This window comes from Marmota marmota, unplaced genomic scaffold, assembly GCF_001458135.2.
Source record: "Marmota marmota marmota unplaced genomic scaffold, marMar, whole genome shotgun sequence".
Lineage (NCBI taxonomy): Eukaryota > Metazoa > Chordata > Mammalia > Rodentia > Sciuridae > Marmota > Marmota marmota.
This window is the reverse complement of record NW_025999990.1, coordinates 36,885,288-36,911,330: the sequence shown is the minus strand read 5'-3', so window position 1 is coordinate 36,911,330 and position 26,043 is coordinate 36,885,288. Positions and strand designations below refer to the sequence as shown.

The following is a 26,043-nucleotide window of genomic DNA, read 5'->3' as shown; positions in this document are numbered from 1 at the left end:
CTTAGCATGACCTATTATTTGATCTTGGAGGAGACATAAAAACAGATAATAAAGAAACAGCAACATTTGGTGGGGAATATGGTGAGAGAGAATGGAAATCCTTCCCAGGATTAAGACAGATCATTCGGGAATTTCCTAAAGAAGAATATGTTTTGTTTTCAGATCATGGTATTGATTTAAAGAAATTGTATTCTAAAGTCAGAGTACCTTGATTCAAAGCCTGGCTTCCTCACAGCTTAAATGTGTGACCTTCAGCAGATTGCATAAATTGCCTGTGCTAACCTTAATAGTTAGTATTCAACCTTTGCACACACAAAAAGCTAATGAGGACTCCATTAATAAGTCCATAGCAATGCTCAACAAACGTCTTCTGGGAGGTCCACATAGTAAATATTTTAAGCTTGTTGGGCCACACAATCTCTTTTGCAATATCTCAATTCTCCTACCACTGTGGCATACAAAATATGTCAACAATGGGCATGGCTCATGGCTCTGCTCCAGTAAATCTGTGTTCATAAAAATAGGCAGTTGGTGGCTATGGATGCTGGTCAAACTTTGACCAACAGCATTTTGGCATCTTAAGTCTTTTTTTTCCCCCTTTTGCACAGTGCTGACCCCTAGTTGGTATTCAAATCCTTATCATTTGTTATTACAGGGCTATTGATAAATTATCATTATCTCAAACATAAGTATAATAAGTTTATGATTAGTCAGGGATTACAGGAATGCCCCACGGAGCCTGTACATCACGTGATATAGCATAGGTATTCGACAAAGCCTAGCATTTAAAAACAGAATATTAAAATCAGTTACTTAAAATATTATGTTCAGTCACATGAAGTGACAGGAATAGCAAAGACTCAGGTGAAAATCACATACACATTAAAGCTATTTAATAAGCAATAGGGATGGGTACTGACCAGCCCAGAATATGTGTTGTTTGTATCCTAGCAGTATGCCAATAAGTGTGTTGAGAATGGCATGCAAAAAGGGAATGATAATGTATTAATCCAATTCCTGGTGAAACTCTGTTCTTGTGAAATCATTTCAATAAATAAAATATACTATTGCTTGCAGGTGGGCATAAATGTATGAATAACTTGGAAATGTCATTAACAAAGCATTATTAGCCAATAATGAAAACATTGAAAGTGGTCTCCAATTATGTCCAGATTGGAGAGTTTGCTTATAAAGCAAAATTATTTTATATAACAATTATTTAAAGGAATTAAATACATCATGGTTGAGTTACGCAAATTCATTCTCCACTTGGGTCAGATGGCTGAGCTTGTTTGCCCAACTTGGGATTGCTTCTTGAGATGGGCATGGTGTCCATAGAGACCTCCTGGCTCATGCTGTGATCTCTTGACTCAGAGAAGTACCTGTTTGGCCCCAAGGAACTATCTTGTATACACGTTCCATTCCCTTGTCTAGGCATCTTGCCTGGATTTCAGATTTTAGTTTCTGTTGTCCAAATTTATATGTTGTTGTTTTGGTAATTTGATTGTTCAGATTGACTGTCCAGATTTTAACTTTGTTAATGTGCTCAATTTTGCAAGTCACACTTAGCCAATTAGTTGAGTCTTACCGTTTGCCTAGTCTAAAGCCTGACTACTAGTGGTCATTTAATAAGCTGTGGTTAGCCCCCAGCCTTGCTGGTCTTATCCAATATCACCTGCCCACTATAAGTCAGTAAGACTAAACAAAATTTCCACCATAGGGTCTCCAGCACAGTGCATAAGAGTCCGAACTCTTTAGATGTATACACCTGGGTTTGAAACTGGACTAGTAGCATTGCCACTTCATAGAGGCTTTGGGAAAAACGTCATAAGAGGCATGCCAACTCAAAACATAGTACATCACGTGATATAGCATAGGTATTCGACAAAGCCTAGCATTTAAAAACAGTGCCATCATTTCCTGCAGGAATCAGAGATATTGAAGGATTAAAGTGAAGTGATTAGGAGTGCAGTTAATTCTGCAGGTAGAATTGCAGACCAAGTTAGAAATGCAGGAAGAAGATCCAGTGCTGTTCAACTAACATTCTCTGAGTGCTGCTAGGTGCCACCTGTCCAAATGATAGAATAAAAAATGACCAAGACAAGTCTTACTGTCACCAGCCTAAGGTTAGGACTAGGGCTGAACAGTTCAAAATAGAGAGGCATGGATACTGTGGAGCCCAGAGCAGAGAGAGCCTGGATTTAGCCTGGGACCCCTAAACAAGGTATCTTGAGATGAATCTTTTTTTTTTTAATATTTTTTTTTTTTTAGTTTTCGGTAGATACAACATCTTTGTTTGTATGTGGTGCTGAGGATCGAACCCGGGCCGCACTCATGCCAGGCGAGCGCGCTACCGCTTGAGCCACATCGCCAGCCCTTGAGATGAATCTTGATGGCTAAGCAGGTGGAGACATGGACTAAGCCAAGAAAATATAGCAAGATGTAAGTACAGAAGTAGAGGTAGTTCATTGCTACAGCAGTTTAAAATGCTAAGTAGGAGGGGCAACGACAGGAGAAACTGAGTCATCAGCTCTCAAAGTCTGCATTCCTAAAAGCCAAATCCCAGGTCATGGAATTATGTGTTCCATGAGGCCCCTGAACTTTGCTGAACGTACTTTCTGTGTCAGGGAGATTCTGGGATCTTGTTTACTTAAGTTCTGAGACTATTTCTATAGATCACATGAGAAATCAATTTCATCAAAAACAAAAACAAAAACAACAACAACAACAACAACAACAAAAAGGCAACTGACACAGAGATTAAATCTGGATCTTTTCAGTTCTAGAAACCCTGGCTACTAAAAGGAACTCCTATCAACTCTCCTTTTTTCTTGAAATTACCTGTGATTACTGACATGTGCATGTGCTGGGGGGCCTGCTCAAAAAGAGAATGACAGAAAGTCCAGAGTGACACAAAGTACCAGGTGCTTTCTCCAGATAAAGGGAAGCTACCCTTCGTGGTTTGTGGTGAGCCCTTCATCCTGATTTCAGGCCCGTCTTGTTTTCATCAGCTGTGAAACGTTCTGTCTTGACCGTGTCTAGGAACACACTTCCTCTGGCTCAGAAAGATGCAGCTTGTTATTGGTGGGGTAAAAACTGTTCTTATAGAACCTCCCTAAGAACTCTCCTCACTCTTGACAACTAACCTGGGTTGGGGACAGACCTGATGCTGATCACTAAACCCATTTATTCCTCTTTCAAATAGTGGCATAGCAAAAAGATATTTTCTAGGGACTTGGGAACAGAAGTGATGTGTACCATTTCCAGGCCTGGCCCCTAAATCCTCCTCCACATCCTGTCGCCATCCAGTGATTACAAGTCCATAGGGATGGGGTGGCCTTGGAAACCACGCGTGGAGGTGGAGCTGTGGGCACATGGTGTCCTTGAATGACCATGTGGAACAAAGCTCCCTCCTTCACACCAGATGCCCATGACCTGCCACTCATTTACTAAGAAGCATTTCAATTAGGTTTCATCATTGAAGTCTTAGTTACAGTGGTAAGCTATTTTAACTAATATACCTGGCTAAATATATTTGGGTGGCTAATCCACTTTATTTTCTTTTAAACCCGTAATACAGAAAACTATCCTATGGTTTCAGAACTCCATGGTACCTTCTCCTCATAGGAATCTGTTTTTATTATTTCAAAGACTAATAAGTAGTATATAATTTAATCAGGGTCTGAAAAACAAACATCTATAAAGTACAGGCTGATAATAAAAACCAGTCAAGCTGGTCCGGTAGAAAAAGAAAGAATTGGCTGGAACATGCTTGTCTTGCTTAAAGAAGAAAGCTTCTATTTAGTTTCTGATAATTGCATCCTGTCAGAACGCAGACCACGTTTCTAGATCTTTCCATTTTTGTAAAGGATTGGGAAACAAGAACTTTGTGTGAATTTTTTCAATTTTTGAATTCCGCTGGCTAAATGAAACACAGCCATGGGCTGTGTATAAACAGACCCTAGGGTGTGAGCTGTTACTTTTAAGTGACACAGAATCCATCCTTCAGATGTTGGCATCCAAACCATCAGGGTGGCTATCAGGTGCTTTTTCTGGGTGTTCAGACCACCTCAGATGCCTAAACACTAGCCCTGAGCACATCGGTAGAATTTAAGAAACCAAATTTGCGGATTCAGGCAGAGTCCTCAGTTCTAGAATGTGCAACCCACCGTGTTCACTAGCCCAAAGGTTGGGGGGAAATGGGGCAGCAGAAGGTATGAGAAGATCGACCGGTGATACAGTGATGAAGGACAAGAATCCCAGAGTCATCAGGAGGAAACTCACACAGGACCTCTAGTTGGCCACTCGCCCTTCCATCACATCCTGCGCTCTGATCAGTGTCAGTTTTAATCTCCTTCGCTAACTCTGCCTGTGGAGATGACAAGCCCTGCTTCCCCAACACTCACACTGCTCCCATGAGCCACCACCCATGGCCCAAAGGGCTTCGGCGTGCATCCACCCATGGCCACTTGGGCTCCCCCACCATGAACAGCAGCACCTTCTGTCATAGACTAAGAGAACCCACAACAGCCTATGGCTCTGGGAACCTTTCCAAGTCCAAGACTGAGAGCAAAAGAAGCTGCTGGGTGTCCTAGAGCCTGCTCCAAGGAGGGGACATGCCCACAGGCTGTGTTTTAATTGTTTTGTTGAACATGAGCTTTGCCCAGGTTGTTCTAAGATGTGGTGAACATACCAGCTTCTTTGGATGCAAGCACAGAAGGATTTAATCATCACTCTGCTACTTGATAACAGTGTGTGCCTACTTTTCTTACTGCTGTGAGTGGAAGTCTAGTGAAATCATGGACGTAATGCACTTAGTACAGTGTCTAACACACAGGCAACAACATATAGCAGCTTTTGTTAACTTGATGAGAATGATGCTGTCTGAGGTCAAGTGATTTAGGTAAGTCTTGAGTGTCCTAAACATCACACAACAGATAAGTGCTTGTTTAATATAAGAACAATCCTAATAAAGTCTAGGCTTCAAAGAGCAAGGAAGAACTGTTTTATGTCCTGGGGCTAAAAGAGGAGGCTCCCAGGGAAGTGAGTGATCAGCTGTATTATACATTCTCCCTGATTTTATTAGTGCTGCTTCTATGGAAGGAACTAGATGCAGAGATCACTGAAAGCGATACAGTATCTGCAACCAGCCCCACTGGCCAAAAGGGCACTGAAGGACATTTACTAATGAGGGTAATTAAACATGACTCCAGATCCAACAAAAGGCCTGCTGGTGATAGCAAAGCAGATAAAGAAGAAACCTCGCCCTCTGAAAAGAGACTGGACATTATATTAAAAGTGTCTGCACAACAGCCAGATAACGCTCCTGCCAGAACCCACCCAAGGCCAGATTCAAAAAGGGCCCAACCCCACCTCCTGGGCAGAATATCCACAAGTTCTGATGAATGTCTACAACACCCAAGAAAGGAAAAAAAGACACAGGGGAATTGTTCTTTCTTTTCTTAGGCTCATCTTATTTTGCTAAGAAATAAGCAACCTTGTTATGTTAGGTGAAGTAAGCCAAGCTCAGAAGGTCAAGGGTCATATGTTTTCTCTCATATGTGAACACTACAAGGAAAAAGGAAAAGAAAGATGTGTGTCTGGGGGTAGGGGAATCTCATGAAAATCAAAGGGAGATCAGTAGAAGAAAGGGATGGGGTGGGAATCGGGAGCGAGAAGGGGAAAGTATTGGGGAATGAATTGGCCAAATTATATTGTTATATGTGGATTGTGTGTGTACGAATATGTAACAAAAAAATCCCATCATTTTGTACAACTATAATGAGTCAATAAAAATGTGGAAAGAGAAAAAAAAATGGAAATAAAGTAAGGGTTACTAAAAAAAAAATGGAAATTAGCAGCCTTGGCATGGAACTTAAGCAGATAGAGATACTAATCAAAGGCAGGGAAGATAAGGACTATCCTGGTGAAGGACTGTTTTGCTCTGATTTCTTTCTAATCAGTTGGCTGCCAATAAGAAGGAAGAATAGGAGTTTCTGCTCAGCCAGTTTCAGGCTGACCTTGAGACTGTGGCTACAGACTTGCCCTTGTGATACCTAAGTCATCCCTTAGTGTTTACCAGCTTCCTGAACTGACCTCTGAGCCCCACCAATTCTCCAAAGCTGGATAAACAAAATGTGATTAATTCTTATAAGAGAATACTATTCAGTGGTAGTAAAAATGATCCATTAAAAGACTGTCTAGCTCAGACACCAAACAGAACAGACAGACCTGTGTCTGTTTATCACAAATCATGTCCACATACTCTGGAATAATTCTCACCCACACCTTGAAGACACATGTGCTCTGTAAAATGATAGTTAAGTGTGATAAAAATTGATTATGACTTGTCTAGAATATAGCATCACACCAGACCCATTTCCAAGGACTAAATCTTCAAAATACTAATGAAAAGTATAAATTACACCACATTGCCTAAAAGGTTTAATGCACTCTACAAGGAAATAGGATTCGTAACAGGAAGCCACGAATGAATTATGGAAAATAGACAGGTACAGTCTATTTCAACAAGTTAGATTTCTCAGGAATTAACCATGATTTTAAGATTTAAAGTAAGAATGTCTCTTTAGACAATGAAGCACTTAGGTTAGATACACTTAGGAAAGTAAGACTGTTAAATATTTTTTTTTTCTCTTAAGGAAAAAAAATAACAGAATCCAACAAAAATCTTAGAAAAAACCTTGAATAATACTCTTACAGAATCGACTTTATCAGGTATCAAGCCTTTAGAAAGTGACAATAATTAAAATAATATGGTATTAGACCAAAATTAGACAAACTGAGCAAGAAGCTGACCCACAGACCCACACATGTATGATTATTTGCTTTGTGACAATGAACCATGATTACTTTTTTTTTAGTAAATATAGCTGGATATTCATAACAAACCCCCAAATTCCTGATCCATATCTTATACTAGATAGAAAATCAATTACAAATATATATATGGAAGTTACAAAAGGCAAAATTATAACTACCTATCACAATTACGATAGGTAAAATTATAGAGCTTTAATAAGATAATATAAAGATATTTTGGGGGAATATTCATTACATTGAAATAGATACTAGTTTTCTTCAATAGGATATAAAAACACTAAGCATGGTGGGAAAAAATAATAAAGTGGACTTGACTTCATCAAAATTAAAACTTTCTGCTCATCATAAGACTCCATATAAAGAGAAGAAAAGAGTGAGCTACTGAATAGAAAAGTTCCTTGCAATGCATTTATCTGACAAAGATTTCATTTCTGTAAGGACCTCCTATAAATCAATAAGGAAAAAGAGACATTCCTATAGAAGAGTAGACAAGCTGAACAGAAACTTCATGAAAGATATCATAACCATGGGGCCTGGTGCAGTGCTACATGCCTCTAAACCCAGCAAACCAGGAGGCTGAGGTAGGAGGACCACAGATTTGAGGCTAAGCCTCAGCAATTTAGAAAGACCCTGTCTTAATGTAAAAAGATAAAAAAAAGCCTGTGGATATAGGATGTAGTTCAGTGGTACAGTGTTTCAATCCCCAGCACCAAAACAAATGAATAAATAAATATGGCAACAAAAATACCAGGACAATCCCAATTAAATCTCAGTAAGACCCATAGCTTTAGAGTGTCTTAAGTTAAAAAGACTGAAAAATCTAAGTGCTAAGGAAGAAGATGTGGGACAATTAGAAATTCCATACACTGTGGGAAGGAGAGATGAAAAACTTACAGTTACTCTGGGAAACTGGCAGATGGTGCTCACTTTGCACACATGAACAAAAGAGAAATGCACCAAAAAACACATTCACAGCAATGTTCATAGGAGCTTTATTCATAATAACCCAACTGCATATACTCAAAGGTCCAGGTGCAATAGAATGATAAGTAATCATCATTCTAATGCTTAATTTTTACAACAGAATATTATTCCTCAATGGCAAAAAATGAACTACTTCTACAGACAATATAGAGGAATCTCGTGGGTATGATGTTGAGTTAAGGAAGCCAGCCCCAAATGTGCCAATGCTATCTATTTATATAAAAGTAAAAAATAGGGAGTGCTAATCTATAGTGATAGAAATAATAAAATACTGGTTGCTTTTGGTAGCAGACCTATGATCTGGTTGGAGGTACAGAGGAAGCCCCGTAGGCTCCTGCAAAGGTTGATATGAGTGGTGGGTACATTCAGACCTGAAGGAAGCCTTTTGCTTCTGGCTGGGCTATCTAGAAGGTCATGAGGCTCTTATTCACATTCTAGTGCCAAGAACAAGTCAGACAAGTTACCAAATCACAGTTTTGTGAAACCATTAAGAGAGCTGAGAACAAAATGAGGCCTCTCTGAACGAAAATATAGGACTGGACAAGCCCTTTCTAGGAGAGAGAGGACCGAGAGCTGCTTTTATCCCTGGAAAGGAATGAAGGGAAGAAAAAAAAAGAAACTGCTGTTAAAAGGTTTAAGGATGAATCACTGAAAGTCTGAAGAACACTTCAGTGGTCATGAGTGGACAGGCTTGATGCATCTGCGTCCCAAGGGAACTCGTGCCCTCCATTAACTCCTTCCCCTGGACCTCTATTTAGTGCACAAGGGCATTCACCAAAGGTTGGGTGCAGGGCCCCAAAAGCGACATGTTCAGGAAGAAGTCTGGATCTGATAAATGCCACAGACTGGATGAGGGTGTTCAGCCAGAGACAGGAAGATGAGGTAGGACAGGGATGACCCACCTTAAGTGAGGGCAGCAACATCGGGATGATGGTAAGTGAATGGATTTCATGAACCACCTTAGAAGTCGGGGAGGCAGCACCCAGGGTGTACATTCCTAAACTACAAGTTTCATTCTGTTATTCTGAGGTAAAAATTAGATGAATAACAAATGCATTATACTGTTTTATTACAATTATCTACAGTGAGGACTTACATAGGGAAATCAAAACAGAAGACCAAAGACAAGTGGAGGCTCTCGAGCTAAACTAAGATACCATCAATGAACCAAGAAGCTGCAAAGACACCCGAGGAAGACCAGTACTAAATAAATTAGCCATGGAATACAATGCAGAGAAAGTTCCAGAACAACCTTCAAGCTGCTTGACGAGTGGATAGGAAGCAACACATTCATGCCCAGGAGTTTATGTGGGAGCCTGCGAAACTTTAGAGATCAGGAAAGGGAGAGGTTGAAGATTTATGATGTTAATTTTAAGAAATCTTCATATTCTGCTTCATAAATTCCGAAGACACAAAACAGCAGTAAGTTAATGTTTCGTTGAGGTTTTATTCAGGTTGGTCAGGCATCATTATACTCCCAAATGCAGAGAACGGCACTTTTCCAAGGGACAAGTGCTTGCCCAGATGACTTGGGAAGGAAACTGGAACTGGATCGGTAGTTAGATCTTGAGCCAGTCTGACTCCTAGAGGCCCGTGTCTTTTATTTTTCTGAATTATTCTGTATCCCCTTCCCTCACAGGGTAAGTTGTACCATCTGATCTCAGGCATCATTCTGAGTGGAGGAAGTCAATAAAATAAATACATCTTTCCTGAAATAATTACAAGAGACCCTTATTAAATTATTTGTTGAAAGAATTGATGTGGAAGGGAGAAAAAGATTCAGATCAGGTGACTCAGGTAACCTGGTCCACACTCTAAGATGCTGGGAACTATTTTGGTCCTGCCTCTGGACCAGTTTTTGTGCAGAATCTAGTTATTACTGAGGGCCTTGCAGTAATTACTATTTTTACTGAAGTTTCATTGAGTTAGTTTTAGGTTTATGCCTTGACATGAAAAAATAAAATAATGAAAATAGAGGGTTTCTGAGAGAATGTGATCAATATACATTTGTCAATCTTGAATACAGCCCAGGAAAGCAAAGAGGATAGATTAAGAATTAAGCCAAACATGAATTTTAAAATTCAAAGTCATTTATAAGGAAGAAACCCTGGGGTATATTTATAGAGCCATTTTAATTAGTCAGCATTCAAAACAGCTTTATACGCTTGAGTCAAGTTTTCAACATATTTTGAACAGGCATCTCTTCTAAATGAGAGAGTGGAGGTATTGTAAACCAAGCAAATGAGAAAATGTGAGTTTCGGTCCTGGCCATAAGAGTTACAAACTGGGAACAAATCACACAATTTTGTGCAAATATAAAAGGGTTAAAACAAGGATTAAACATAAGGGGGGGAATGAGCATGCTCTACAAAACACAAAGTGATGTATCATTTCCTCAAAGAAGTGAAAAGGCAAAAGAAACAATAAGTTTGTGAACATCTGCTTTTATTCAAGTCTACAGCCCTATTGCTGATGTCTACCCATATATTTAAGACAAAGTACATTTTGATTTACTGATCATAATGCAAAACCCAATAATTCTGAGTTCTTTTCAGATTGCTATTGCTGGCTTTTGTTTTAGTAAGTAGAAATGACCAAGCTATCAAATGTATCTAGGCAACACCAGTCCTAATGATTTCTCTTGGATTACATTAATATCTCCAGATAATTTCAAGAGCAAGTATATCAGAGCAGTCAAGTTATAATATATAGTATATAGTTTAGTCAGTGACATCAGAGAAACCTAAACTAAAATCCTCCATGTGTTACCTCCTGTTTTTTTAGAATCCAACTTAGGTTTAGTTTTCTATCACTAAAAATATTCACAGTAACAACACAGGTTTTAAAGATTTAAAAGAATGACATTTAGTGTACTCAGCAGAATGTCTGGTATGTAGTATAGAACTTATAATGGTTAGCTATTAAAATGTCTGAAATGTTGCTTCTGAACACACAAAGATGTTTGTTTTTCATCTATTGGTAATTTTCATCCTTTAAATGGTTTGCAGTTCCACAGGTACACAGTGATTCTGAAGCTTTTGTGATTTGATAGCAAGAAGGAAATTTTGACTGCTATTGAAACAACCACTATGAGCCAGACACCGTGATAGACACTATGGACACAAAGATGGCCTATGTTGTCTTTAACTTCAAATATTTCTCTGTGTGTGTAAGACCCTTGAAGGCAAATATTTGTTGGTTCTTCCCACCTCTGTATCATCTGAGATTAAAATCATGCCTGGAATATTAACTTTGCTTAGTCAATGGTTTGGAATGAATAGGTTTAGTGCTTTTTCTACCATACACACAAATATCTAGATCTCAAGGTAAAAACTACTTTCAGTTATATTTCAAATGACTAAATAAAAACTGTGAAGAAAAATATTTTCATTTGTACATATATTACAGGAATTGGGTTCAAATTCCAGGTTCCTGGAATCACCACTAGTGATTTTCTTACAGAATAAATACAATGACATTTGGGGCTTTCAAAAAATTCAATAAATGTGTGGCACACAGAAAAGAATTCATCAACTGACTGATTCTGTGACAACAGAAAAGAAACCTGATTCCATTTTCTTTCCCCATGTATTAACCCTTTCCCCACCATTTAATCCATATGGTCATAAAATTTCCTTTTAAAGATTCAAAATATTGGGGCTGGAGTTGTGATTCAGCAGTAGAGTGCTTGCCCAGTACGTGCGAGGCCCTGCGTTCAATCCTCAGTACCACATAAAAATAAGTAAGTAAAATAAAGGTATTTGTCCAACTACAACTAAAAATTAAATATTAAAAAAGAAAAGAGTTGAACTTGCCTTTTCTGTATCTTCCATTCTCAGTTAACAGCAAGTGTAGAATGGATATAACAAACAAACAAATAAACAAAATATTCAAAATATTGCTCACCTGGTCTTCTTCTCCTCCACCTTCTTCATCGTATTTTAAAATATTATCTCTTACGTCATCCTCTGGATCAATTAAAAGTTGTTTGGCCTGGCGTTCTTTATCCCGGCGTTTCATCCATACCACAAACATCAGAACGAGGACTAGATAGGAACACAGTAATTGCATCATTTGGAAGTCAGAGCTATCTAATCATGTCTGCAACACTAATAATTTATATATAAAAGGGTCAAAGGCTTGTAATCCATTTCCAACCCTATTACTTATTTCTGGCCTCAGAGACTTAAAGAAACAAGTCAAGGCAGGACTGAGCCTTGGGTTCAGTTTGTGACCACTTGGGCTCCATGATCTGGTGTCCTGCAAACCCCTTGGGGTAAACATCCTTGTCCTTAATTTCATTATCTATGCATGGGGACAGTATCATTTTTGGTCTTCATTTTGGCCTTAGTATAATACTTCAGATACTTTTAATATAATACTTCATAAATTCGGAAGACACAAAATAGCAGTAAGATAAATTATGACACTGCTTAATGCAGATTCGTCTCTCATCATTATAATTCTAAATTCACAGAAAATGGCACTTCTACAGGGCATGGTGGTGGACACCTGTAATCCTAGTGGCTCAGGAGTCTGAGATGGGAGGATTTCGAGTTCAAAGCCAGCCTCAGCAACGGCAAGGCATTTAGCAACTCAGTAAGACCCTGTCTCTAAATAAAATACAAAATAGGGATGGGGTGTGGCTCAGTGGTTGAGTGCCTCTGAGTTCAATCCCTGGTACAAAAAAGAAAAAAAGGTACTTCTCTGGTGTGACAAGGTGACAAGTGCTTGTTTAGATGACTTGGGTAAAAAATTGAAGCTAGATCAGGAATAGCATCTTGAGATTTTCCTTGACTCCCAAGGGCTGTGTTTTCCTGCCACACTATTCTGCATTTTCTGTTCTATCAAAATGCATGTTTCAGCTAAGAAGACGAGGGGATTAGTTTGAGCACTAAAATAATATTAGGCTTTCATGCTTCACACTTATGTGCCAGGACTGGAACCATAAATTTTCCAGAGTTGATGTTAAAATCAGCACCAATTCATTTTCCTTCAAAATGCCACAGTCACTTCTCCATGCCTCAATCCATCATACCTAAGTCTTTCTTGATAAGGCTGGCATCTACGCCACGTTTCAGTGGAAACTGAAACTCGTCCCTAAGTGCACATCTAGGAATGAGCTCTGTCTAAAATCTGAGGGTATCGGTTTACATCCTGAAACAAAAGATTTAATGACTCCTATTTGAGCACATTTTTATTATTGGCCATAAAAGTAAATATCCTCCTTTTAAAGCCAGATACATGATCTCATTTGCCATTGTTCCAGGGCTAAATCTAGCAAGTGGATTATTAGTATAGCATGCAGGTTTCAAATTATAGCCAAAGTAGTCTCCACACAGGAAGTAAAAAATGCTCAGGCTTCTATAGTAATTGCTTAGAATAAAGGGACAGAATTCTAAATTACCAGAACACTTGTAAATGGAGGAAACATAAAAGAAATGGCCAACATTTTCAAGAAAGTGATTGGTGCATAAGCATGATCGCACAATAAACTAAGTCCTGCTGCTATTCCACAATAAAACACAAGGCCCAGGCAATTTCTTCTTTTAACCTGCATGCTTAGAAGTGGTTCTTAAAGTACTTTCCAGTGGTTAATTTCTTGCATTCCACTGAACCAAAGATTGCCAAGTATCTTAAAAAGGAGCAATTCCTTAATCTATACTTCCTCTAAAGACAGACAATTTATTGAGCTGTGTAATCATTTCTATTATCAAATGTGCTGTGTGTGAAGTACAATCTCTCACTATTTGGTGCAGCCCTTCAGAAACAAATACCTTGATCCTCGCCTGACTGGAGCAGGCTGCTGACTGTGCTTTGTACGGAGGAAAGTGAAGGAAAGCAATATACTTATTTTCCTAAATCATCAACCACATGCCATAAATTCATACTCAAATCATAAGATAAGTGCTCAACCTTGGGACTGTTTAACATTTTTCTACGAAAAGAGTTTTACAGCTCCCCAAGCAATCAGCATCAGAAAATGGCAAGAGGGCATGGAAGAAGTATTCTGGGGAGGCTTGTTGCAAACCTGTAAGTGCTTGGAAGAATGCTCCAAGGCTTTCCATTCTCAGGTGGACTTGGTAGTCCTGTTTATGATTGAAGAGGCAGTGCTCAGAGGTCAAGGAGAGCTTACTCCCAAGTCAAGGCAGGACTGAGCATTGGGTTCAATTTGTGACCACTTAGGTTACTTTGTAGGGCAACAGAAGTAAGTTCCGTTGCTGAACATCCCAGAAGCCAAAGGAATTAACACCCAAGAGACGACACTAGTACTCACTAAGGAGGATGATGATACACAGCAGGATGGCGATGATGGCCCCCGTGCCAAGCCCTGCGCCCACGATCCGGTCCACATCTGTGCAGTCTCCATTTGAGTCACACTGGCAAACCTTCACTCGGAGGATGGAAATATTGGACTTGGGAGGATTACCGGAATCTGTGATTATGATGGGAACTTCATAGATCCCAGCTTCAAGAAATTTGATCTTTAAATTGAGCTGAGCAAAATCACCTGTACAAAAAGAGGAAAAATACAGTTTGATAATCAATACCTAATGCAACAAAAACCCAGCCTTTTCCAGAATGTGTCTCCTACCTGACTGTATACATAAAGAGAATCACAATGCTGCAGCATTATGAAAACATTTTTTTTTTTTTGGCTTCAAGAGCTCTTAATATTTTACTTAAACTTTAAGTAGCTTTTAGAATATATTTAATGAGAAGATTATGAAGCACGTAAAAATTAACTTTTCATACCAGGTTTCAAAACCTCTCAACTGCACATATATTCAAATAATTAACCTGTTCTTACCATTAAGCCGAGTGATGGTCCAATTTCTCTTAATAGTCACAGGAGATAAAGGAAGATCAAAAGCAAATGGTCCAGCATTTGGATCGATGTCATAATCAAGTGCTGTGATGTTAATTGAATTGGGGTCTGGAGTTTCACAAGTCTCTGCCTCTTGAGGTAACACTTGAGGAGCATTGTCATTAATATCAAGTAAATAGATTTGCAGCGTTCCTGTTCCACTCATAGGAGGAATTCCTAAAAAGGGAGGAAAAATTACAATGGATGCTGAACAGTTCTCTCCAATAAGTCTCAATTACAGTGAAATTCTCAAACGTCCAGCCTTCTTGCCCTCATCACTGTGTTACCCTGGAAAAATCTAGCTGTCACAGTATCTGAATGGACTGTTTCAGAACAAGTCCACTTCTTTCTTCCCTCTTGGCATGACCTTGAACTGCCATGCTACGGTGTAGGGAGTGAGCATGGTGACGACAGGCTCTATGGGATCCCACACTTTTCCTGGCCCTGTTGTCCATTACTCAGGGTCTGTGCACATCACACTCCTCCAGGCACTGTATGGAATGTCAGGTAAGCAGGACAAAGGCTCAAGAGTTTGTGGACCCTAGCCTTTGGATAGAGAACTAAGACATGTGTGCATGAAAGAACTCAAGAGTGCTTTGAAAGCTCAAAAATGGCTCTGACCTAATACAATACTCTACAGACAAATAATACAGAACCACAGGTCTCATTTCGGGAAGGAACATCTTAGGGGACAGAAGTGATAGTTATTGATCAATCAACTACTCAGAAAGATCAGATGGCTTTCTTTGTATTATTTTGTTGTCATCCAACAAAGTAGGTTTGAACAGATGAGGAACCTTTGTCTCTATAAATTGCTCATGGCTACATACTATTATATATAAGTGGGTTGTTACTAAAGGTTGCTCTGCCTGGCCCCAAATCCATTCTCATTCCACTATAAAATGTCTTTACCATCTCATACGATAATTCTGTCTTCTGCTCATATTATAAATATTCATGCATAAATAATAAATGATATGTATATAAAATAGTTTATTAATAGTAATACATTTTGAAGCCCAAAGATTTAGGTGACCTGCTCAGGGTAATGCAATGAGGAAGGTACACATGCACATGTCATTCTGAGCTGGGAATAAGTAAAAATCTCTACCACCCTCTGTGAAGAATATCACAGTTCTGAGAACACAGAGAACTTAGGAAGGCAGGGCGTCTGTTCCAATTTCCCAATACTGTTACCACCACTATGATATTTGACAGTTTGAAGAACTTTTACATTCATTATCACATTTAAGATTACTTAACTCTTACAACAACTTTATAGAATAAGCAACAGTTAAACAATTTAATAATAATGAAACCATGGCACAGAGAGAATATAAGAACTCGCCCAATCATTATGGAGCAGAACTGAGGCTCTATATCCAGCTTTGTGATTTAAATTGAAATGCACATGCAAAGTGTCCCAGCTACATAGACTGAACAGCTCACTTGTCTCTCATATCAAATAACCTTCCAATTAGAACAAAAAATCACCTGGGTGAATGAAAAACCTGGCAGGCACTTACAACCAACATACATGTCACTTTATATATGTAAATCTTTATATCACGACATTATGGTTTAAGATACATTATTTTAAGTTCTAATGTAGAGGACAGCTACTAGTTCCATGCAACAAGGAAACATAAAACACACTAGTGCTCAGAAAAATCAAAGAGTTAAATGTTTGTATGCAGGAACTAGAGCAAAATAAGGGGGAAAGGTGGTGCTGGATCAGATATCATAAAGATATAAGGAATGTCAGTAGAGTAGAAGGAAGAGATCGAGATAGAAGGAGGAGGAATGGGAAAAGGGAAGAGATGTGGAATGATTTAACAAAAATCACACCATGTGCATATATATAACTATACCAGAGGAATTCCACCTTTATGTAGAAAGCACCCACCAAAAGTAAATAAATAAGCAAGTGAAAGAAAGAAGGAGAATAGGGGGAAAGAAAGGAAAGAGGGAAGTTGGAGAGGATGGGAACAAAAATGGAATAATTTCCATGGGTATGATTTTGTCAACATGAACTCAAATGTATAAATATAATGCTCCAAAGGAAAAAAACCTCCAAAGCAATGCTCTGAGGTACACTGGCAGAGGCTGTTTCTACAGAGGTCCAACTCTCAACATTTGAACAGTCATGTCTCATTAGAAAGGATAAGAAATAGTGTTTTAGCTCTGTCGCCACATGGATTTACTTCAGATCGCAATCTCATTGAATCTTATTATACAGGATTTGGAAACGTTCATTGAGATAGGTTTTATCAAAAGTGTTGACAGGCAATGTTTTTCAAACGGCACATCCTGCCCGCCAATTTAAAGGTTATTTTTATTAAACATTCCCATTACAGAATAACACTAAAATATTTTAAAACATGGTTGTGATTCAGTTTTGAAACTACTCAAAAATAGAAGAAATGTTTATTGAAGTGGTTAGTTTGTGCCAGGTACAATTTTCTATGTAGAAGTCATTCTATTTCCCTCAAAACAATACACATAATAGTGAATACCATTATGTGTATTTACCAACAAAAACATCAGAAAAAAAAGGAAAGAGATTAAACCCCATCACCAATCATATGCTAAGACAGTCGGAGAGGTGGAGATAGGCCCTGGGGATCAGGCAGAACTCCAGAGCTTCCATTCTCAAGCACATGTTAAACCGAATGCTAACAAAACAGGAAAGTTCATCATCAAGTTTCATACGTTCCTTTTATATTAGATATCTAAAAAAGGTGGATTACCTATATATCTCAACCCACTCAGACCCAGCAGAGATCCGCAAAAGAAAATACGAAAGGTGTCAGAGTATCTCTTCTAAAATCCAACACCCTAAATGCTCACAGTCTCACTTCTCTCAATTTACACCCTAAATTAAGAGCTTCCTGATGCATGGCACACAATGTGGGAGAGTCAAAAATAGGACAATTGCTACAGACACATATACTAATGGCAGTAAACAGACTGACTACAAGAAATATAAAAAGACCAACTCAAAAAACACAGAGACTGTCCGGTGTGGTGGTGCACTCCTGAAATCCCAGTGGCTTGGGAGGATGAAGCAGTTCAAAGTTCAAAGTTCAAAGCCAGCCTTAGCAAAAAAGTGAGTGCTAAGCAATTCAGTGAGAACTTCTCTCCAAATAAAATATAAATAGGGCTGGGGATGTGGCTCAGTGGTCGAGTGCCCCTGAGTTCTATCCTCAGTACCTAAAATAACAACAAAAACCACCACAAAAACACAGACTCTGGGGACACTGATGGTTAACTGGAGCTGTAGTAAATAAGGTATCAAAGTGTGGCAGGACAGAATAAGGAATGTTCATAATCAGTATACCAGGCTACCCTGGAAGGTGTGTGGCCAGAGAACATTCATTAGGCACAAGAAGGCCACAGGAAATGAATTTTTTTTTTTTTAATTGGGGCCTAAGAGCAACAAAGGTCCATTTTCTTGTCAATATGGTATTATAGAAAATCTTGGTTTCTGTGCATGTATGATGAGGCTCTACTCTCTTTAACCAATGTACAGGATAATACCACAAATATATTTAATTACATACCATTGTCAGAAGCAAGGAAAGTAGCATTATATATATTGTTTTTCACATTTGGCGATTCTCTGTCCAAAACAGCAATTGTAGTGATTTGGCCATTCACAGGATCTATTTTTAGCCAATTGGCAGGATCAGATAATTTTGTGTATCTACAAAATGAAAGTGCAGTAAGTTTAATTTTTTTTTTTTGATGTGAAGCTTAAAAGATAACACATATTTTACAGGTTTAATTGCAAAAATAAAACCAGCTCATTAACTTGCATTTTTGTAGATGATGGTTAGAAACAGAGCTTTCACATGGAAAATATTTCTGTGGCAGTGATTTTGGGAGGTACATAAAGGTTGTGTTTGGTCAGTCATGCAGGAAACATTCCACAGATATTTGAGGTACAAGACAAAGAGCATAATCTCCCTAGTGTGCATTAAGGTAGTTTGGACATATTTCAATGGAGGTTCTTGTCTACTTCAACAGATATCAAATGTGCAGATAAACGGCTCAAATATACTTTCCAAATAAGCAGTAGATCTAATATATAGGACTTTAAGAGAAATTTATAAAAGAAATTGAATTTGATATCACAGATCACTCCTAATTGGTTTCACCACCTTATCATGGCAGAGATGAATCTCACTGAAGAGATCTCTTATAATTCCATTCCTACTAGGCTCTCCCACTCTGGGCCAAGCTTCTGAGCTATATCCTTTCAAACAAGACCCACAAGCTCCAGTCTGTATGAGTAGAGCGATCAGCTTAAATTCTATTTTTACTGGAAGTAGGAGGTGAACATTTCAAGGTCAGATAACCAATGTACAGTTTGGAAGAATGTTGTATACTTTGAGAAGTAAAAATTGTAGGATTTCAATACAAATATTAATTAACTATTTAAGTATGTTGGTGTCAATGTATGAAGAAATAGAGGATAAATGCAGTTATCTGTTAACTTCAGTTTGGAAGAAAGTTAAATAATAAATTGCCAGCTCATTTTAAGAATTACCATCATGAGCTACAGATAACCGATTCATGGGGTGGGCTTTGCCCGTCATCTATTCATTTATCAGGAAGGACAAATTAGATTTTGCTGAGGTTGGAAATCTTCACAGATACATTTTATAAGTTCACTGCACAGGTAAGGAATAAAAATAATTAGCTCCTAGATTTTGGTTTGGGCCTAAGTTTCATTTTCTTCCCGACATGAAGGAGAGATAAATGTCATAAGCTTCTGAAAGTTCTCTATTTTACTGACTGTACAACTTTTTGAGGTGTTCAATTTAAAAGCACAGGCTAAATAATTACCTTCTCTTAAAAAAGGAAAGGGGTAAAAATAAACAAAGGAAATTTTTTTCTTTAATTGATACACAAATGGTAAATTAAATAAATTTTATGCATGACACAGAATGGAATGTAAATTATAAAAATACCATAAGCAGCATTTCATACCTAATATTCTGCTGCATATATCGATCTGGGTCCTGAGCAGTGAATGTTGTCAACATGGTACCTGCGTGAAGACCTTCTTCTTGGCGAATGATCTTGGGATTGGGGGCAAAATAAGGGTTTTCATTGACATCGATAACTGTGACAGACACAGTTGCAGTGGACTGAGGTGGGTGCTGGATTCCTTTGGCTAATGGCACTTGATTTTCTGCAGCAACAGTAAGGACAAACATCCTATTTGTTTCAAAGTCGATTGGCTGGAAAAAGAAAAGATAAAAAGAAAATCATATTTTTCAGAACTAAGAATATTTACATGCTGCGCTTCATTCTATTAATTCCATTTCTCAAACTTGATTTTTTTTTTTTTAATTCACTGCACAGTGAAGTTCCTCTCAACTTTCTGGAAAATATGCCTTATCCTGGTCAATGACTGAAATACTTATGCAAGTTTAAGCTACTTATAAATCTTGGGTACTTCAAAGATTTACGTTCACCAAATAATGTGAATTACTGCTGCATGGATTTATTTATTTAGGTATATCTAAACAGTGATTATTTTTAAAAATAGCATTGTGGATCAAAAATACCAACTAATATGAAGTCAGATAAGAGCATAGGGTCTCAGGCACTGGTATAGGATCAGTCCTCATCCAGGGAAGCTTCCCCCAGTCTGTGATACACTAAAAAACAAACAAACAAAAACCCCAGGAAATCTGATCTTTTTTCATAAAGCTGAAATTTATGAATAGTTTAAGTATATTTCATAATTTGAAGTACAATTTGAAATACCAATGTGTACAGACACACACACTTCCTTTTAAAATAAAAGTGATTTTTGGTGGAAGGCTTTTTTTCCTTCTTTAGCAAACTAAAATAATTCTGAGTGTTTTACTGGTCTGTAAAAATCACAAATCTAAGGACAACACTCAAGATTAATGCAATGCACAAATAACCCTTCTTGTAAATATTTACTTCCAAAGTCCCATTGAATTCCATATCAGGTACAACCAGAAGAATGGGCAGTTATACTCTTTATATGTATAATATGTCAAAATACATTCTACTGTCATGTATAACTAACAAGTAAAAACACACACACACACACACACACAAAATACAAAAAAACAAAGTCCCATTAAATCCTGCTGTCACAAGAATGTTATGGGAATCAAGTGACCAAATGGAACTTTCCCTTAATTTCCCTTGATCACTTTTTAGTGAAGGTGCAAACAGGCAGAACTGTGTGGTAATAACAGGGAAAGAAAGGGCACAGAGAATCTCGAAAATTGATGGTAGCCCAAGAATGATCAAGAGCTGCAGGTCACGAAAAAGCTACATCATTAGCATCAACTGTACCAGTTTCTTAACCTAGATCACTTCCTCACGTCTTGAAACACAGTTTTCTTCTCTCACTCCCAAGTCCCCAGCTCAACTTTCCTTTCCTCAAGTGTTTCCAACAAGACAGAGAAGAAGCCAGAAAAGAAGATTGTAGTATCTTGAGGGATCGCATGAACCACTCCACTGTCCTGTCGTGACATTTATTTGTGCTTCCTGGCATTGGCACAGTTCTGAGTTCTTCAAAGCATACAAAACTCATTCATCCCTCACAAAAGTGCCATGACTTAGGTGCTGTCATCACAGCCCCTACTTTCTGCATGAGGAATTTGAGGTTAACAGAGGTTAAATAACCAGTCATGGTCACACAAGTGTCAAGAGCAGAGCTGTAATTTGAACACAGACAACTGGGTTCTGGGAGTGGTGCTCTTGATCACTAAGTTTCAAAACCACATCTCAGTCGACTCACGCACATACAGTACATGGTTGTTGGCAACTGGCACTGTGATGCACATTGCCCTGTGAAGCCACCACCTGGGTGTACTTACAAACTAAGAGTGTTTAGGTGAGAGGCAGAGTAATATATTTTTTCACTGGGTAGGGATGATCAGCGGAACCAACTTATTATACATTACAGCTATGCATTATTATACCTGAAGAACATTCCCTCTGCATTTGGCACCAAATTGTTTTGTTTGGAGTCCTCTCTTTTTCTTTCTTTTGTCAATTAAAAATAGAAGAATCAGTTTCTTGAAGTTTTGAAAAAAAATTATTTAAAATAGCAATGTAAACACAAGATCTTTTTAAAACATAGGCTCTTTTCTTGCCTGCTCATTCCATGTTACTTCTGTGATATTTTCTGGTTCACTCCCTACCTCCCAATATTTTCAACAGCTGTAACCACGAGGAACATAGGTGTGGTGCCTCATTCTTCACAGGTATCAACTGAGGATCAGAACTAGTACATCAATTACATTGATAATCAGTGTTGTTGAGGTCAGTCTCTTCAGATTGGTAAGTCTGTCTAAACTGACTTTATGATTTAAAAAAAATCTAAGTCCAATGATAATGGGGAATACCTTTGCTGGCCTCAACCTCAGCATAAATTAAACCATAACACATAACCTACCACATAAATATGAATTCCAGATTTAGAGATGTTTGGGGGAAAAGAAGACCCTAAGATTTAATAGCAAAATGATACAGTAGGGGCAAATCTACTGCTCACTGCCAAGAGGCTGTCAGAGATCAATGCCCTGAGGAACACTTACTTTTACCACGGTGACTAACCCGTCGTTGCTGTTAGGGTCGGTCTGAATGGCAAACCTTCCTGTAGGATCTCCACCACTGATTCTGTACACTGCGTTCCAGGCTGGTGTATGGGGCTGATCCTTATCAGTCACAGTTAAATTAGCTACAATGACATCCACCCTGTTTTCAGGTACTTCACCATAGAACTACAAGAAAGACAGATGTCAGTCAGAGGAGTGACGTAGACCACTGGAGGACAAGTTGTCTTGACAAACACACCACCCAGATTTAACTGCTCCATTAAATCTTAATTATCTACACTAAATGGGGAGATTGGTAATGCAGGTAATCATAGGATTTATGCTTGACTTTAAAAATACTATAACACATTTTAGTCCCCATTTTTATTTTGCAAATGATGTTGCAGTTCCATTACCTATTAAAATTAGCAACCACTTATGAGTATCTGGGTGATTAATGTGGGGTTAGGGGAAAGGATTTGTCTACGGAAATGATTTTACTTTGATATAGATAATTACATACTCAAGCAGGAGCATCAATCAGTCATGTAGTTCACACACCTGAAAATGTTTGTAAGTATTTTGTTATAACAGCACCCAGTCTTTTCAGAATGTTTGTTCCAGGCAGGATATTTTAACATTTTTAACAATGATCTTGAAGATGAGGAAGAAAACTACTGAGATGCCTGAGTTAAAGCCCTGGGGACAGAAGCCCCCGAGCCACTGGCCATTCTACTCTCAAGTTAAGCAAGTTCCACTTCTATTTAACACATTTATTATTCATGACAAAACTTCTCCATAATGGACCACAGACCTGAAGTTCCTTGAGCGACAGGCCATACTTACTGTCATGGCAGTAAACTCTGGAGGATTGTCATTGACATCTGTCACTGTGATGACAGCCGTGGCTGTGTTTGAAAGACCGTATGTGGGATTGCCTTCCATGTCTGTAGCTTGAATTATTAACGTATACTGTTGCACTTTCTAAAAAGACATAAAGATAACAACCTAAATGAAACTAATTCCTCAAGAAGACATAACAGTTGTTCTGTGAATGGCTCTTTATTACACACGGAAAGCACAGCATCATTCATTCTGATGAGCATTGCTTGAAATTTCCCAAGTGCAGTGTACTTTAACTTACAAAGCACAGGTCTGGTCTTTGTCTAAAGAGATTTAACTGTGTATATGCACATCTCCTCACAGTGAGGAATGCGCTGCAGATGTGTGAAATTCACAGCTAAGCTAAAACCTCCATCTGGTACAACCTTTCCCTTTTCTTCACTAGTCTGTGATCAAGCATTCCAGTCTTTTGGTTTGTATTTACTTTCTCATGTGTTAAATTTCTACCCAGTTTAGGACACTGCAGAAGCTCAAGAGAGGGGGAAGAAAGCATACATAATTTACAATATATGCAGGCTTTCCTTTTACATATTTTTATATATATGCAACTTCTGTTATAAGAGGGTTGATAGGATATTTCCCTCTAATCCTCACTAATGCTTACTATTCAAAACTACATAGGAGAAATATATTCTTTTTTTCTAGCTGTCAGCAGATCTTTATTTAATTAATTTATTTATGCATTTATATGTGGTGCTGAGACTGAACCCAGTGCCTCACACATGCTACCACTGAGCTACAACCCCAGCCCCAGGGGAGATATATTCTTACAATCAAAAGCTAATTCAAACTGGGCACAGTGGTGGTGCATGATTGTAATCCCATTGTCTAGGGAGGTTGAGGCAGGAGGATCACAAGTTCAAGGTCAGTCAGGACAATTGAGTAAGATCTGGTCTCAAAATAAAAAAATAAAAAGGGCTAAGGATGGAGCTTGGTTGGATTCCCCAGTACCACACACACACACACACACACACACACACACACACACACACACATATATATACATAAGTCTAGTTAAAAGGTTTATATTTACATAGTTAGCCCTGGAACATAGTAGGAATTTAATAATTGCATATTCAATGGATGGGTATTTGGACATGTGATACTCCTTGTGTCCACTGTTTTGAGCACACAGTTATAATGGGTATAGATATGGATACATTTCCATGAAGATGACTATTATCTGACAGGCATTCAGTTCTTTCAAATTCCAGACTGACTATTTTAGAAAGGAGCCAAATCAAGCTGTAATGTATCTAAGAGCAAGTCTTGTGATTGTCTGAGAAGCCTACAACTACTGGCTGACAAAGTTTTATATTAGGAAAACCTAGCCAAAAAAACAGTATCTAAAATAATTTGGAATCTCTGTAGAAGTTGGCACAGATAAAAATATATAGATCATTTTCATAAATGTTAAAAACATTCCAAACCAGAGTCACTTCTTCATACGAAACAAAACCAAAAACAAAAGAAAACAACGGTCACTGCAAAGTGCGGTTTCCCCTGATTCTAAATATAGCTCCCGTTATGAATGGCCATTCTTAAGGGATTTCTGGAGCTTGGATGGAACAGACACAAATTGTAGCTTTTGATTTAGTTGTTCGAGGGAAGGGCAAGGAAAAGAAAGGAGTAGGAGGGACAGCCACACATTAGATTTTAAGTCTCTGCCTACCCAAATGCCAGCCTCTACCAGTTTTTATTTTAGTTGTTTTTTTTCTTTTAAAAGACAAAATACCACATTTTACTGAATTAATTAAAAAACCCACAAACGAATAGTGCTGGTTGAACCATTTAAATTTTTCTGAACCCACAACACTTCACAAGGATGCATAAATAGGGTACAGTGTCTCTCAATGGTTTCCTTTCTCAGTCCTTAGTGTTGCTTTAGTTCAATGCTCTCATGGTTACTAAGAGAAATTTTTTTTGCAGGGCATTCAGTTCAGTGTCCCCACTGAAAGTTACGAAAACAAAAATTTGTTGTGACTTTTGAAATGCCAATTTTTGATAGCTGTTAGTTTGTAGAAACAGATGAACATTTTCAAAAAACAATTAAAAAGAAAAAAATGGAGTTTATTTTTTTTAGAAGATAAAAAAACCCTCCCCATAGTTAAGATATGGAGATTGAGCACTTTCCTATTTCATGAATATCTTTAAAATTATATGGGCATAATACAGACAATTTTGCATAGGCTGAAATAATTGGGATCAGTAACTGATTCTTGAAATTCCCTATTGCTTCAAGCTCGTCTTGAAATCTTTTAAGTTTTAAGAGAACATTGTTATTTCTAAATGCCTAACTGTAAAAATGGTCTTATATTTAGTAAGGAAGTTTTGATAATCTATTTTTTAAGCAACAAAACCATTCAGAGCTTCTTGCCTAAATCAGTCACTGGGCATGTGGTTCTGAATGGCTAACGTTTAGATTCCCTCACAAATTGACTTCTCACCTTCACAGTATTACAATGGACATAGAGAATTCTGCTTCAAAACTTTTTCTCTGTTCCTTTTTGAGATATGATAAAGTCTCAACTCATCAGGTTGTTATCAATCCTTCCCTCTCTGTGACTCACCCATGTTACCAAAGCTATCCTCTGTCATTCATTCATCTCACACTTTAAGCTTTTTATATTTATCTTCAAATGCACTGTCATGACCCCATGCTATGGCACTTGGCAATTCTCCTGCCTAGACCAGTGGTTCTCAACCACAGTGATTGTGTTCTGCTAGGGGACATTTTTGTTGTCACAACTAGGGAGTATTTCTGACATCTAATATATTAAGGCCAGAAATTCTGCAGAACATGCAACAGGACATGTCCCCACAACAAAGAATTATGTATCCAAAAATGTC

General features: G+C 38.1%; 1 protein-coding gene across 1 annotated transcript in view; it reads right to left on the bottom strand.

Moving 5' to 3' along the window:
* The window catches only part of Cdh2 (cadherin 2), a gene marked incomplete at its 5' end in the record, with an annotated part of 209,462 nt that overhangs the window by 18,223 nt on the left and 165,196 nt on the right, over positions 1–26,043 (bottom strand). Inside the window, 7 exons of the mRNA XM_048806592.1 lie at positions 11,731–11,870; positions 14,102–14,335; positions 14,636–14,869; positions 18,256–18,398; positions 19,688–19,941; positions 22,291–22,476; positions 23,137–23,274. Coding sequence (XP_048662549.1) covers positions 11,731–11,870; positions 14,102–14,335; positions 14,636–14,869; positions 18,256–18,398; positions 19,688–19,941; positions 22,291–22,476; positions 23,137–23,274 — 1,329 coding nt within the window. The remainder of the gene's footprint in view (positions 1–11,730; positions 11,871–14,101; positions 14,336–14,635; positions 14,870–18,255; positions 18,399–19,687; positions 19,942–22,290; positions 22,477–23,136; positions 23,275–26,043) is intronic.